Consider the following 16,787-nt stretch of genomic DNA (forward strand, 5'->3'; position numbering starts at 1 on the left):
TCGAATGCACCAGTATGGGATGGTAGCATTTTAGGGACGGATTAACTTATCATTTAAGTCCTACCTATTTTTGTATAAGGGAATGAATTAACTAAAATGTTAAGTCCTATATGTGCGTTTTTGTATGTTGTCTACTATTCAGGTTGAGACAACCCTATAGTCTAGTGAGGTTCCTTTAGTGTGTGTGTGTGTGTATATATATATATATATACGGACTATATAGTTACTGTTGGATTGACTAAGATGTATACCTGTATCGGGTCTCTGTTTGGGATGTAGTAGATTAGAACTTGTTCGTGGACCTGAACCGCGATTAGTTTTCAAGTGTTCGTCAGATCCAACCATATAGGTGGTTCGTGCCTAGTAGAGACTATCCATTCATTCTTCTGATTCAACGTAGGAGTCTTCCTTATGTTTTAGTATTTGGATTCAATTTTATTTCATTTATTTATTTAGTTTCAGTTGGATTATGAATAGGGATCCACATGATGGATTCCCGAGTTGTAAAGTTATTAGAGATTTTGGATATTGTTATTTGGAGGATTATTTAATTAGTAACTCAAGGATTTATTATTTAGTTTTCTTTCCTCTTATTTTTATTTATTCTTATTTCTTTTTGTACTCAATGCTTGTTTAAATATTAATTGTTTGATATCCTTCGGTTCTGTGCTCGGACTTGATCACCCATGGCTCTAGAATCGAGGGGTATCACAGATGGTAGAAAGAATGACATATGGGAGTGACCGGTTCCAGGTGGTATGGGACACGGTTTCCGACGGGCTGTAATCTTTCCTAGTGATAGTATGCTATGAACATTGATGCTCTTATCTGATGGTCATGTTGTGAGTTGTATCCTAGTACTTGATGAATGAGTGGTATGGATCTGATTTGTTTTGGCTAGTATTGGTATTGTAGAGTAGTGTGTGCGAGGTTCTAGTGTTGATAATGGATGACGATCTGTTTATGGTGAGATTGCTTAGATTTGGGTTCGTAGTTCCGTACTGGTATCCAGTTGGTTCTTCTCCTTATGCATAAGGGGTTCAATTCATCTTAGGTGAGATTGGGTGTCTATTGTTGGATGAATGGTGAGTAGCGTGTGACAGGGTGTCAGGTGCATTCAGGTATGAATTATCAGCCTCTAGTGAGTGCGGGGTTCATTACCCTTCCATTTATTCTGGTCCTGACAAGAACTTTGTTTGTCGTAAGTCCTGGTCTTCGTTTAGGAGTTGTACGCGTTCGATGATGAACGGACCCGTGTGTGGTTTGTTTTACTGTTAGAGTTCACCGGTAAGGGTTTGGTTGTATTGGTCGACTCACTCCCACGGAGGGAGCTGAAGTCTTTGTTTTTTGTAGTGCTTGTTCTGAGAGTGGTTTTAACTGGTGGCGTGTGTGGCACGAGTTGTTGAATAAGGATTGTGTGTTTCCGGTGTCTGGTTGTGTCGTGAACTGTGCGTTCGAGGATGATTAGGTGATGTGATGTGAGTCATGTACTTGATGTTTTTTTTTTTGACATCTAATTTGAGCAGTGTTTTGAGGACTAGTGTCGGTATTGTCTCGGGATTTTATGATTTAAAATGTGAATGTATGATTCCTTTGAGGAGTAATCATAGTAATTGACTCTGGTTTCGAGATTTCAGGCATGAAATAGCCTTATTAAGTATTTTAATGAGACATGAATTAAATCAAATGATGTTATGATATCTACCTAGTGTGGATTTTATGAGGTGATCGGAGAGCTTTTAGGCTGGTCAATGATTGTGGTATTTGGCGCTATGTTGCTTTTAGCTTGTTATGATTAAGGCATGATTGGGATTTTTAAAGTAAGTATGTGACTGTATAGTCGTTGTGGTTACGTAAAGTGATTGATTGATAGTGAGTGGATCTAATAGTTGTCTTATGGACTGTGTGAGATTGTGTTTGAGGTTTGGACCTGAGGATAGGAACGACATCTGTGTTGAGACTTGATCGATGATGAGAATGGCCTGGCTAACCATTTCTCTTGAATCAATCCTTCTATAGCACGATGTCGCGTCAAAGGTCAATGATTGTTTCGATTTGTTAAGGACAGTGAGAGCATGGTATTGTGTGTTATGTCGGCGTGACAGTGTGGATTTAGGCAGTTAGTCGCGGGTAACAAGGTATGTTAGGTAAGACTAAGTGTCCGATAAAGGTTTTGTGGTGTGATCACTTAATTATCGAGGATCTTGTTTTTAGGATTTGTGTCTTGAATACAGGATAGTGCGCTTTACTGATTTGGTGACTTATGATTGTATAGTTGTTTGGAGATTCGTTGTTTAGTCATCTTAAGGTTGTTAAGTATAATGATTGTTGTATAGTGTGATTATTAGTCACTGGTGTGGATATGCGATGGTATAGTTATGTGTTAGATAGCGAGTGATTGGTCTGACAGGGATGTGCAGATTTGAATTTGAGCTTGATTGTGAGATGGACGGGGCTCCTTGTCTCGGGTTTTGTGTGTCCTTTTAGGGATGAATTGAGATTGAACGTTGTTATGTTCGGTGGTCTAGTGACCATTCTTCTTTCAGTCTTCGGAGTCTTGCGTTGCAGTGTAGAGTGGACCGATGCCCGTTTTGAGTTGGGTATAGCATAGGGCATACTAGTCGGTCTTGTGTTATGATGTTGTGAGTGGTGAGTATTGGGTTTTAGTGGCGGTGGTGCGTGATTGCTTATTAACATCTGGTGTCAAAGGCAATATGGTTGGCTAGTTCATAGTCTTGTGATCTTATAAGGTGTTTCTCGAGAATGTGTATGGCTGTAGGCCTCCTTCTTTAAGGAGGGTAAATTTTAAGGACAAAATCTTTTTAAGGAAGGTAGAATGTAATATTTTCGATTTTTATCAACTTTCATTTTCTGGAATTTTTTTATTTTTCTCGAGGATATTTTTGTCTTTTCTCGTTTTACGTGCCAGACACTATGGGGTGTGCCGGATGTGTCAGTACTGTTGGGACATTTCCTTGAGTTCAGGACTCTAGGAAATGCATTGGTTTCCATTGTGGCATTTTTTTCGTTTTTCTGACCGGGAGGTCCTAGGTGGCAGTCTGCTACCGAGATTGTTGTTCACGGGGATTGTGTCACAGGTCCATTTTATTTCATGCATGGTAATTTAATGCATTTTATATGGTTATATAGTCGATTGTGTGGTTGTAATTTAATTAGAATATATATATATATATATAATAATGTTATAAAGGTGATATATTTATAATTTTGTGGGACCTATTATTATACAAAAATTATAATGGCCTTAAAGCCATTACAGAATCACCATTTATCTCACTCTCTGCCACAGTTCTCCCTCCCCTTTTACTTTCTTTTTTCTTTTTCTTTTTCCTTCTTCAATCAAGCCAAGACTTCTCTCTTACCTTTGGGAATTTGGTATTGCTGCTTAAGGCAAAGTTGGAGAGCTCATCGAGATTTTCATTTTGATCGGAATAAATATCCGTTTGGCCACCATTGGGATTTCAAATTTTGTGCATTTTTTGGGTTTTTTCTTCAATGAGGTAGGGGTGCTCTAATCCACATTTTCTTTGGTTCTAGTGAAATTTTCCCTCTTAATTTGCCCCTAAGCATGTTTAATTTGGTTATTTAATTTATGTTACTTAAGGTTTTATGTGATTATGTGGATTATATGAATATTTGGTTCAATTACATGTTTCTTGTGATGAAAAGTATACTAAATTTATGCCATGGTATGTTCTATATGATAACTTGTTTATTTGAAAGCATGATGTATAAGTATGTGGTTATTATTTGGAAACTTATGTGAAATTTCATTGTTGGTATAATAATTATGAAGCATGAGGCATTCATGCATTCATTAAGAAAGAAAAAGAGAAAAGTGTTTTTGAAAAGCAAAAGAAATTGTTTTGAGAGAAAAAGTTTTCGAAAAGTGTTTGAGAAAACCCAGAAGCCTAGGAGTCGCCTAGTGGTCCGCGGCGTTATTGTAGTCTAGAGGGGACTAGAGAGAGACCCTAGCGTGGTTGAGTTACCTAGGATGGATACGACGCCTTGGAGTTGCCTTGTGGTCATGGATAGTTAGTCAATCCTCCTCTCGTGATGCCTTGGAGTCACCTTGGGTCGAACTGCACTAACGGTTTGGAAAGGTGAAACGGTATTGTTTCGGAAATGGGGAATGACATTTCATGGCATGGCATATCATTCGCATATATTGCACACTTGGTAGTCGGATGACTTGTGTATGTATTTGGTGATATTATTATTGTTTTACTTGCTTCTCGAGGCATGATCCCGTTCAGTTGTATTCTATTCTTTATGTGGATTCACGGGGTCGTAAGAGGTGTGTCTTAAACACTTACTACAAAGTAGTTGGCTCACCCCTTTCATTATTAATATTTTCAGGATACGGGAAAGAGATGGCGGACGACGATCCACCACAAGTTTAGACGAGATTAGAGATCTATATTTTGCTATCTTTTGTAATTGAACTTTAATATTTTGTAAATATAATCTTTACTATTTTGTAAAACTTTAGTTTAAATTGTATAATGTTGTAAGTGATGGACTTTTAATTTTAGCTATATTTTATGGACAGTAACTTGATGTAATTAAAGTGTATTCCTTATAAAGGATTATGGGACTAGGTAGTAGACTAGTATTTCCATGTTTAGATGAGATGGAGGAACGGTACTCTTTTTATATGTATGTATTGATTTTGGAAATGTTGTATATTATTTACATTGTGCGTTGAGACAAGATAAATTAGTTTTAAACCAAGTGAGGCCATAGCATTTTATATGTATTTAAGTAGGTCATAGTAAGACTTTTTCTGCAGACGTCATTCCGAATTTTTATTTATTTATTTATTATTATTATTATTTTTTAGTATCATTGACCGGTATCTTTTTGGGTCATTACAATATTGATATAGATCCGGTAGTTAATGAATTTTACTCTCTTCAAGATCGGAGGGTTCATTTTCAATAACTTAGGTTCATCTTCAATAGGTTACTTAAGAGAATGCTACATATGTTTTTGTTTCCAGATGTACTTGATTTGATATATGAAAACATCATCGTTTTTTTTTTATAAAAAAAAAATATATATATATATATATATATATAATATCTTTGTTATAAAAATTATTCTGTTCTTCAAATTTTCTTATGTTTTGGCCCCCTCCCCCCCAAATTTGAAATCCTGGCTCCGCCCCTATTTGAGACCCTTCTAAATTGAAGGGCGCTCAGAGCAGCCCTGGGTCCTATATGAATGCATCAAGTGGGCAGAAATAGCTTAGAGCCTTCGGCTAATTATTTCTGCCTGATAATCATTTTCATTAGAATTAGGCCGTGTCTTAGGACAGTCTTTGATGCCCTTAATGACCACTTGCGCTAAAACAGTGTTTCAATGAAGACTTGAATCCTTTACCTCTCTCATATGCTAGAATGAGGAAATACTACTTCACCTAAAGTAATGTAGCCGCATTCCATGTCATATGCATGCTGCTCTCACGCCCAAGGTTAATATGTCTAAAGACTCAAAACACCTTAAACTTCATTCTTAATTTGTGCTCATTGCTTTGCTACTATTGATCACCATGCAGAATTACTTATCTAAATCACTCTCCTTTTTGGCTTCTATTTTTTATAACCACAAATGATTTCTGATTACATAAGCCTCATGTTGCGAAGTTTTGGTTTTCACAGAGCTTCTTCCATTGAGTCATTCCCATTGACAACAAATATGATGATCAAGTCATTCTCCTTTCTTAAGTCGTTCTTTATTTATCTATTTCACCCATTCAATTGTGAAATTGCCCCCAAATCGGGGCATTGGTTAGGGTTTCTGGTACCCTATTTCAGTTCCATTTTACACATTTGAGAGTCCTAAAAGACTCCACTGCCAGATTGTGGAATTGATTTCAAATTAAGCCTCAAATTAGGGTTTCCGGTGATTTGCATTGGAGGGACATTGTTAAAAGAATTGGTATAAAGACATGGCCAAAACTCAAACACAAAAGGGGAAGTAAACAAAGAGAGATGTAATAAATCATCTTTATCTCCATATTCAAAACTAACAACAAGCTAGTAACATCCATATAAAATCCCTTTTTCTGTAAAGGGATAGCTGTAGATGCAAGGGAAAGTAAAAACAATGAATGAATTTGCATGCTGAAAAACACAATCTCAATTTAACCTTTCTTGCTACACAGAATGAAAGGGAATAATAATACACTCTCTGCGCATATACCTTTCTTGCTACTCAGAATGAAAAAGTGATACACTCTGCATAACTACACGAAACTTTTCACATCTCAAATACTAGGCAGCAGGCTTATATAGCTTTTCCACCATCTTCCTGTATTCTGCAAGAGATACAAAGAATAGGTTTCAAAATTTTATATTTGTGACTAGAAATGAAATAAAATAAATAAATAAAAGAAAACAAACAAACAAACATTGAACAAAAATGAACACAATACCTTCTTGATTAGCCCAAAGTGATGCTGCTTGAGTGTTCAGGGGTGAGCTTGTGTTTGGCTCTAAATATCAAATGAATAACAAAAATGGATGAAAAGAAAAATCAAATTATATGTCAAATCAAATAACTCAAATGGGTATTTGAGTTTTTTTTTCTAAAAAATGAGTTAAAAAACACATATTTAGTGAATTAATCACATAAAAATTACCTCCAAGCAGGCTCTGAATAGAGAGAAGTATGCTTCTCACATCATAAGCAGATGACCACTTATCCTGCAAGCATAATAATTTATAAGCAATCCCAACTTTATTAATTGAAAACCAGCAAAATCAATGCTATCAAGTCGAAAGAGACTTTTGATGCTATAGTCCTCACCTGAAGGATGTCCAAGCAAAGGTTCCCATAGACATCCACATTGGGATGGAAGCAGCAGGTTTCGAATTTCACCTTCGGAGGCTTGAATGGGTAGTCAGTAGGAAAGGAGAGTGAGAGCTTGTATTCGGTACCTTCAAATACTGTGTCTTTGCTACCAGCAATTGTCCCTTTCCAGCAAAATATGTTGTCTTCCTCAGGAAATGCAGATATCCCAGAATCCCCACTCATCTAAAGATTGTATTGCATAAAGAAAAACATAAATCAGAAATTCAAAGCTTCTACAAAGTAGTCAGACATTTATAGAGATTTTGAACAATAGGGAATTAGTGGTTCTTACCATTAGAGACATTAGTTCAGATTGCAACCTGTTTTATGAAAACAGAAACACAGAACAGAATCAGAAAATCTAGAAATCAAAAAATGAGCACACAGAAAAACAGAACCAGAAACACTAGAAATTACAAAAAAAATAAGAGCACAGAGGACCCGAGTAAGAGTTTTTACCCTAGAAACCACAAAACACTTCGAAGAAAACATAGAAAAAAGCTACATAGCAGAAGAGATTGAGATCTGGTTTATCAAAATAAAAACCCAATTTGTCAAAATCATAAACCCTAAGTCTCATTAATTGATCAAAAACAATAAATCAACTTCAAGAAAATTCAGGTCTTGAATTGCATAGGGCTTTATAGTAACAAAAACACAAAAATTAAAATAAAATAAAACAAAAATAACCAAAACCCTTGAATGTTGAACCCTCGAGCAATGCATATAAACCCTAGCCAATTGGAGGTTTTACCCTGAAGCCAATTTGATCCGTTTTACAAAAACAGAAACCCCAAAATAATCATAAACCCTAGGAACGATTTAATTCTTCAAAAAAACAACAAACTCAAGCTCAAGAAAATTCACAGCTTGATTTTCAATATGCTTTATAGAAACAAAATCACCGAAAAAAAAAAAAAACGAAGAAGGAACCCGAACTCTTGAAAAATTGAACGATCCAGAAAAACAAATAAACCGAAATGCGTATAAACCCTAACCAATCATGGGGTTTTCAAAAATATAGAATAAACGAAATTCAGGACAATTCAACAAAACCCAATTCAAGAAGTTAAAATTTTCATCCATAGAGAGAGAGAAACCGCTAGAATTTTTGAAGAAAAATTTCCCAAGCGATCAAAGATCAGATCTAGAATTAAAAATAAACAAAAGAAAAAGAAGAAGTAATAAACAACCTTTTGAGAACAGATTGGGTATCCACGCTCTTAGCCGTGGAGAGAGGCCCTTTCGAAGCCGGAGCAGTCGCCGGCGTGTTGTTGCCGTGATGCTGGTTGTTAACTGTAGTCATCTTCTTATTGCTTCTCTTTTCTGATTGGAACAGTAATAAAGAACGATCTGAAATAGACTTCACAGGAAACTATAGCTAGAATCGGAAGATTGTATATGACTCTGTGTGTGTATATATATATAGAGAGAGAGAGAGAGGGAGGGCGCAAAATCCAGATAGAGAGAAGAAAGAAGAAGAAAAGGAATAATGGGGTCTCTTCTTCCTCTTCTTGTGAAGCAATTAGAGAGAGAGAGAGGAGAGAGCGATAAGGGGGAAGGAGGCGTGAGGATTGATTTAAAACGGAACAAAACGACGTTGAAAAGGGGTTGTCTCAGGGAAATTCAAATTGTTTTTGACCGTTACACTGGCAGCGGCGTTGCTTTTCCTTTGCTGCGTTCCAACGGCTAGTTTTACCCACTCTCTTTGACCTAATTTTGCATCCTTTAAGCCTTTTATAACTGGGGTGGGCCGAATCAACCTTATGGACTTGGGACATTGAAGTAAAACGCATTGGACTGGACTATAGACTGTTGTAGCACCAAATTTAATTCCAGTTTGGGCCTACGTTTCAATTTTACTATTTTTCGAGTGTACGAACCAGCAAATAACACAGGCACAAACTAATCTCCTATGAAAAATTGAACTTACTATGTTTTGGCAACCGTTTTTATTTGGTATGTTTTTTTTGTTTCCAATAGTGCACTATAGGCACATAATTTTTTTCAACAGGTATCGCTGTCAGGCTCCGCGAGTTCTCGCTCAAATTCTCACTATTTATGACATAATTTTGCCGCTCTCACGCTTCTGCTCTCAAATTCACTTTCGCTCAAACTCCCGCTTTATGTGACTTAGAGCAAAACAAGTGTTTGATAATTTGGGATTTGAATACTACCAAACTTTTCATAAAGAGGTCAAATTTTGTACTTGTTATTATAGATAGTGGCAGTTTATAGGTACAAATATATACTAACTTACTCACCCTATATATATATATATATATATATATATATATATATAATTAGTGGATTTGAATATAGATTATGTTTTCAAAAATTCCTATTTAAGTATGTGTGTGTATTAATATATGAATGCTTAGAGCTGTATTCCGTAATCGAGTTATAACCGATTTCAAACATTTTTGGTCATGGCTGAGCCGAGTTCCAATTCATATATTGAAACTCGATCTCGGCTCGAGCACTAGTATTACATGATTGAGCTGAGCCCCTCGGCTTGGCTAGATTGCAATAAAAATTGATGATTCAGACATCCAAAATTGAACCTGGAGTGGTCCCACCATGTCACACAATGTGTTTTTTTTTACACACATAGTTATATTGCTGCTTCAATGGTAAGCAAAAGGCACTGAATGTGCATATGAAAGCTCACTCTTAATATTACAAGTTTGGTGGCTGAAAAGTTGAGAGTGATGAAGCTTGATAATGCAGGAAACCTTCTGAGAGAAGACCAGGCACATCCATGCTGAACATTAGAACAGCTTCCCTCATCCACTCCTAGGGATGGAACTTGGGCGAGCTAACCCAGCCCAACCCAAAATTTTAAAATTTGAACTTTAAGTTCACAAATCGGGCTCATGTTCGGGTTGAGTTTTGTCAAAACCCAGTCATATTCGGGTTGGTCTCTGGCTCAACCCGAACCTAAAATTTTAAAAAAAAAAAAAAAAACATTTTTTTTTCTCTCTCTCCTTTCTCTTTCTCTCTCTACCGTCATCCCCATACATTCAAGTTAGCAGTTGCAGCGGCTGAAACTTGCGAACGGCGAACCCGAACTAGAACAACAGGCGATGGAAACTGAAAGATCTGGGTTTTGATTTTTTGAACAATCTGAAATGATATGCCGATATGGGTTTTGAACTTCTTGCAGACAGATGGGTTTTGAAATATATGGGTTTTGAAGTTCTGATTCTTGTAAATTTTGTAGTTTGTAGTTGCGGGGAGAGAGAGAGAGAGAGCGAGGGAAAGTTTACAGAGAATAGAGATGGAGGCGATTGGGAAGGGTAAAATGAATATATATATATATATCCAAAAAAAAAAATTTATAAAAAAACCTCAACCCGACCCAACCCGCCCGAAAATATTCGACCAGGGTTATAACCCTAACCCATGTTGGGTACAATTCGGGTTGGCCTAACCCAATCCGATTCGGGTTGAAGTTGGGTTGGGACTAGGCTGGGTTGGGCCTACCTGAAACAACCCAAATCAGAGGTCCAGATCACTAACCGGGCCTTACCTGAACCCGAGGACATACTAGGGGTAAAATGGTCTTTTTACAATATGAAAGGATAATCCATCCTTAAACTAGTTAAATGAGGTTTAAAACAACTATTCTAGTCATTCCATGAAGCTCGATGAGGTTCTACAGTCACTGGATATGAATTCCCAAAAACGCCCTTACAGGTTCAAAGCAAATTCTGACACAGTTCCACTAAAACAACCATAACTGTCAACATGATTGGAATCTAAGGATGAGGTTAGTCCCATTGGAAATCCAACTGAAAATCCTTAAAAATGGACTCAAGAATGACCCTATTTGGGTATGAAATGAAAAAGTTATTACCGTCTGAAGTTAGGTGATCAAAGCTGATAAGCTGACAAGGCAATTTGTGCTTACTGGAGGACTTGAACAGGTTCAAGAATCCTGAACCGGTTCAAGATGGGTAGTATGCCCACTCGAGAACCATTTTCACCCCTTGAATCGGTTCAATTGGGGCTGAAGCGGTTCAAAATACCCAGAACCCTAAAAATGCCCCAAAAAGCTTAAAATCTTGGATTTTTACATATTTGCACTACTTTGGTCCCTATGTAACCTTATTCAAAGCCCAAACCTACCCCAAATCTTTCATTTGATAGTATGAAAACATAATTAAACTCTCGTTCATTCAAATGAACCGAATACAAGTCCAATACATCATTTAAAGACCGAATTACACAAGTATCATTTTATACAATTTCCAAAGAATTCAATACAAGAATGAGGCCTCCATGGCCAAAATTTATATAGCTTTAATATAAACAAAATGAAAGTGAATTCCTAACTACATCAATGTCCATGGATGCACTTCATTTACCGGCTCATCTCCGCATTCCTGAAAAATGTTAATAATGATAGTGTGAGCTCAATAGTTTAGTAGAGTAAGCTTAAAGTAGATTCCAAAAAATCCCGTGAGCCGCAACCAAAGGATGGGAATCGAAGAAAAGGGGTCATGGGATTAAGTCATTTCAACATTCATGAATTTCATAAATTCACAAGCCATACCATCAAATATGAAATGCAAATGTCCCCTTCTTTCTTTCTAACCCAACCTCACTAAAACCTTCCTAACCATCACCTTGGCTTACCATACAAACTATCATTTCATTTTCTAACCCTCTTTCCCACATCAACCTTCATCCTCTCAACTCACCCTCATGCCAAGAATATGCATGTCATACAACCATTCATCAATACACAAGTCATGGTTTACATCATAGTTATATTAAAACATTGAAACACAAAAATTGATCACACAATTCATACTTTCACATTTTCTCACAAAAAAATAGCATGCTTAACACAAATACAAGAAAACCATCATATTCTCAACTCAAATAATTAGATCAAAACCACCTCATGCTTAACATCACAACCAAAATTTCACAACTAAGCATGCTGATGAATGCTGAAAAGTGCGAATTTAAACCCCTTAAGCTTAGGTGTTCTATAATCTTTATCTATCTTATTTTCCCGCTTTAGATTGATTTTGTATTATTTCCATTTCAAGTAGTTATGCCCAAAATAAGCTAACTCAGCTAAATAAGAGCATAATTGAAACAATCTTGAGATGAATCAAAGAAAGGAGCAAAGTGAGAGCAAAAGGAAGCAAATGGTGGAAATTCAGCAAGTTTGATCGATCTCAAAAAATATTCGATCTATCGAAAGTTCATCGGTCTCAGCATTTCAAGATGGATCCAAGCTCTTTTGTCCTTATCCAAAGATCCCACAAAATTCGATCGATCCAACTTTCTTCCGATTGATCAAAAAGATTCCATCTTATCCAGTTGTACCACCCTACCTACCACATTTGTCTCTTTCCCAAAAATATCTTCAAAATATCTCAAATTTGTTTTTATCCAAAAAGGCGCCGCCATAGAGGATCGATCCAGCTTAAATTCGATAGATCTCAGCTATGTTCGATTGATCTCACCACAAGTTCGATCGATCGAACTTCCCAAAGCCCGAAAAAATTCAATTTCCAGCTCATTAAAAGTTGTCTCATATCTAATCATTGGAAGGAATATTGATGTATGAGCCCAACTCATTGGAGGTGATATTTAACCTACCTATATAAGGAATATGAGTCATTCTTGAGAGCATATACTTGATAGTAGATACATACACTAGAGACACAATTTCCATATTCTTAGTGAGGAAGAAAAGAAGAAAGGAGAAGGCTAGAGACACAAGCTTGGAGTTCTTCCATCAACCAAGAAGAGGAACAATCTCTACCATGAAGTTAGCCCTTGAGGATTGGAGGACACCATCAATGAGTGGCTAGACATCCTCCTGGGGCTAGAGTTAGCCCTAAGCATGCTTTCTACATCTTGATTTACGTATTTTTGAGGGAATTTGTATTGTGATAGATGTTTTGACATATTTATATACATAGATCTTGTTTATTCAATGATTTGTGTGGTTTAATGATTCCAATGGATCATTTCATTCTATCCATATGTCTATGTATGCTAGAATATATGTTCATGTGTTTGTCTCTATTTCTTGTGTTATTGATGCATGTTTATGTGTATTAATGTTATAGATCTAGAGATTGTCAAGACATAGTGCTTAATAGAATGTTTTTGTGGTTTATTTGATGGTTCATACTCATTTCTTGATGGATTGTGTCTCTCCCTTAGTTTAATTAGTTTAATTTCATGTCATTAACTTAATTGTAGTGTAGTTGTAGTTTAGATGTTAAATGGGAGGACAATCCATACTTGTTGTTTGATGTTCTATACTTATGAAAACAAGTAGTATATTTCTCTAACTTTGTGATGTGTTTGGATTGTGAGCTTAAAGAAGGGATTAATGGCCTAGTTTGATATATTTTGCTATCCACCATGTTGCTTAGACAATATATGCTTAATATGTCATCCATGCTTGTTGAAACAACCACACACACACACTATGTTGTAATATATGTTTTCCCCTTCATTAATCATTCATTAAGAGTGTAGAAAAGCTATGTTTAGTGGTGATCTCTAAACCCCAGGATTTCGCTCTCTTATTTTCTCCCTATTGCATTTAATTGTTTACTTTAGTTTAAATTGCATCTTAGTGTAATTCAACCACCAACCAATCTTTTTATCACTCGACCTACTAACCCTAATCTCGATTCCACAACCTAATACGACCCACCAATCTTTTGGGATGATCCCTACTCGTCCTAACTATATTTTTAGTGAAAGATAGTAGTGTCAATTTCTAAATGTAAAACTTGGCCACATTCATCATAGCCCTACACCACTATCTTTTGGTGCACAAACTTTGGATTGGGTTGACGACAACACCAAGTTTTTGGCGCCGTTGCCGGGGCTTGATGGAAGGCAACGTCATATTTGTGGAATCAATTAGGAATTAGTACTCTTTTGATCGTGTCTTTACATTATTTTCATTTTCATTTTGGTTACTTATTGTGTTGGTTCTTGTTTGACTAGGTGCATTAAGCTAGAAGGTGAGCAAAGGAGCATTTCAAGCAAGGAGCTAAGCAAAAGCAAGGAAAAAGCTAAAATCTAAAAATTTTGCAAAGCTAAAATTGAAAATTGAATTGAAGTGCTAAAGGACCCTTTGTGAGCTCTTTCTTAACTCAATCTTTAGTTAAATCGTTGGCCCGCGTGAAGGCTTCTATTTCAATTCTTAGATAAATCGTGAGCCCACGTGGAGGCAATTTACTTTTCTTTGCATATTGTTGATAGCATGGGAGTATGGGATCATTGTATATGGAGGAAGTTTGTTGATTATTGATTTGTTGCGAAGGTAAAGTGTTTGTTCATTGTTTGTTGCTTGTTGTGTTTTATTGTGCATGTATGGTCATAGATCATTGAAACCTACTCTTGTCCCTCTAAATTTTCATCTTGAATCCGTTGTTCAAAACCCTAGGGGAAGAGGAAGTTCTAGTCAATCCATTTCTTTAATGGAAGGACATAATGAGGACTATGTGGAGGACCTTGGTCACATAGACCAACAAGGCATCCTCCACCCCAATGTGCATCATGATAACATGCAAGTACCATTAGGCATGCCGAGACCATTCATTCACCCACCACAACAACAAGGCCAAGTTCCATTGAGAATGCCAAGGCCAATCTATGCTCCACAACCTCCCATCATTCAAGGCAATCAAGGTGCCCATGTTGCACCTCCAATTGCTAATCTTCCCCTTGTTTTAAAAGATCACTATGTGCCTAATGAATACAATACACCAACATGCATTCAATTGCCACCATTTAGAGCACACCACTATGAGATCAAACCACAAACCATTCAAATGCTTCCTAACTATTATGGACTTCCAAGTGAAGAACCTTACAAGCATTTGGATAAGTTTCTTGAAGTATGTTCCACCGTGAGATACACGGACATGCCGGAAGAAGTCTTAAGGCTTAAACTTTTTCCATTCACCCTTAAAGACAAACAAAATATTGGTTTAACAATCTTAGGCCTTTTTCAAAAACTTCTTGGGCAGAAATGCAACAAGAGTTCTTGAAGAAGTACTATCCGGTTTCTAAGACCAATGCCATGAGAACCTCAATTCGAGAGTTTTCACATGGGGATGGGGAAACGTTCCATGAGGCATGGGAAAGATTCAATGAATTGCTTAGGAAATGTCCACATCATGACATAACTAAATGGCAATAAGTTCAATATTTCTTTGAGAGCTTATCGGACAATTACAAGGGCATGGTTGATGCTTCCATGGGTGGCTCTTACATTGATAAGCATGAGGATGACGTGTGGCGTCTTTATGAGAGCATGAGTGAAAATTCTTTGCATCGAACTCTATCTTCTAAGAATAGTAGGAATTCAAGTGGAAGAAAGAGTGTTGACTTACATCAAGTTGACAATTCCAATGAAATAACTGCCGAGATGAAATCCTTATCTCAAAGGTTTGATCAATTCTTGATCAACCAAAACTCGGCAAATCAAGTATCTTCCGTCCCTAACCATTCCCATCATGCATCCAATGAGACAAGTATGACTTGTTCAAGTGTTTTACATTCTACTTCCAATTGTCCCCATGGACATGTGCAAAGTGAGCATCATGAACAAGTCAATGCAACTTTTGTTAATCAAGGGAACAATCCTTATGGCAATCATTATAATCCTAGTTGGAGGAATCACCCGAATTTCTCTTGGAGAAACCAAGGGGAAGGCTCAAACCCTCCCCAAGGTGGTTTCCAAGGGAAGTATGTTCCAACTCTGATGCAAAGCCAAGATTCTCAAGGTTTTAGATCATCATTTCAATCACAAAGAAATCAATTTTCTAATTCTCATTTTCCTAATCAACCATTATATTCTGAAGGAAATGCTAGGAGTTCCGCTTTTGAAGAGAAAGTTTTGACCGCTTTAGGCACTCTAGAGGCGAACACTCAATTGCTTCATTCTCATTCTCAATCCATTGCTAAGCTAAAAACCCAAGTAGGGCAAATAACTAGTACTTTAAATGTTAGAGAAAAAGGGAAAATGCCTTTGAATGCCCCACAAAAGCAACAATGTGTTGTGGAGACTCATTCCTCATCGGAAGGTCACACAATCGAGCATGTTAATGCGGTGACTACCTTGAGAAGTGGGAAGATTGTGGATAACCAAGTGGGTATGTCCAATGAAGAGAGTGAACCAGTGCAACCACAAGTTGACACCCGTCCCATTTCTCATCATATTCCTCCTTCATTGCATATGCATGATCTTTCAAATGAGAATATCTTGGAAAGTGATTTTGAAAAGAAAAATTTGCAAAATGATTTCAAAACTTCTTGTGTTGAAGAGACTTCAAAGAAAATGTCTGAAAAGGTTTATGAGCCAAGAGCTCCATTTCCGGATGCCTTAAAAGGATCCATTTCAATTGACAAGCAAAAGGCCAAAACAAATGAAATTATGGGTATGTTTAGGCAAGTGAAATCAATCTTCCACTTTTGGATGCAATCAAGAAAATTTCGACTTATGCCAAGTTTTTGAAAGACTTATGCACCCAAAAGAGGAAGAACAAAAGCCAAGCACCTAGGAAAGTGGTCTTAACCGAGCAAGTAAGCTCAATTTTGCAGCATAACACTCTTCCAAAGTTCAAGAACCCCGGTTCACCTACCACTTCATGTATCATTAGAGATCATATTATTAATCGGGCTCTTCTAGACTTAGGAACAAGTGTTAACCTTCTTCCATACTCGGTATATGTCAAATTAGGCTTAGGAGACTTGAAACCGACGTCGGTGGTTTTGCAACTTGCCGACCGATCCATCAAAAAGCCTAGGGGTATCATTGAGGACGTATTGATTAAGATTAATAAATTCTTCTTCCCCGTTGATTTCGTTGTCATTGACACGGAACAAATCCCGAATCCTAAGAGCCAAAT

At 36.9% G+C, this 16,787-nt stretch overlaps 1 protein-coding gene and 1 pseudogene across 1 annotated transcript; both read right to left on the bottom strand.

Annotated features, from left to right (window-relative positions):
* Positions 1-6,018: 6,018 nt before the first annotated feature.
* On the bottom strand, positions 6,019-8,446 carry LOC132311461 (ubiquitin-conjugating enzyme E2 20-like). The gene is made up of 6 exons (XM_059809364.1): positions 8,073-8,446; positions 7,172-7,199; positions 6,835-7,062; positions 6,668-6,731; positions 6,461-6,520; positions 6,019-6,343 (listed from the first exon to the last, which is right to left on the bottom strand). The coding sequence occupies exons 1-6, from the start codon at positions 8,183-8,185 to the stop codon at positions 6,300-6,302; spliced, it is 537 nt and encodes a 178-aa protein (XP_059665347.1). The 5' UTR covers positions 8,186-8,446; the 3' UTR covers positions 6,019-6,299.
* A 6,515-nt stretch (positions 8,447-14,961) lies between these two features.
* LOC132315175 (small nucleolar RNA R71) lies at positions 14,962-15,060 on the bottom strand (annotated as a pseudogene).
* Between the last annotated feature and the right edge of the window lie 1,727 nt (positions 15,061-16,787).

The sequence above is a fragment of the Cornus florida genome, unplaced genomic scaffold, assembly GCF_030987335.1.
Source record: "Cornus florida cultivar Cherokee Brave unplaced genomic scaffold, ASM3098733v1 CherokeeBrave_3.0.0_Hap2_Chr06, whole genome shotgun sequence".
Classification (NCBI taxonomy): domain Eukaryota; kingdom Viridiplantae; phylum Streptophyta; class Magnoliopsida; order Cornales; family Cornaceae; genus Cornus; species Cornus florida.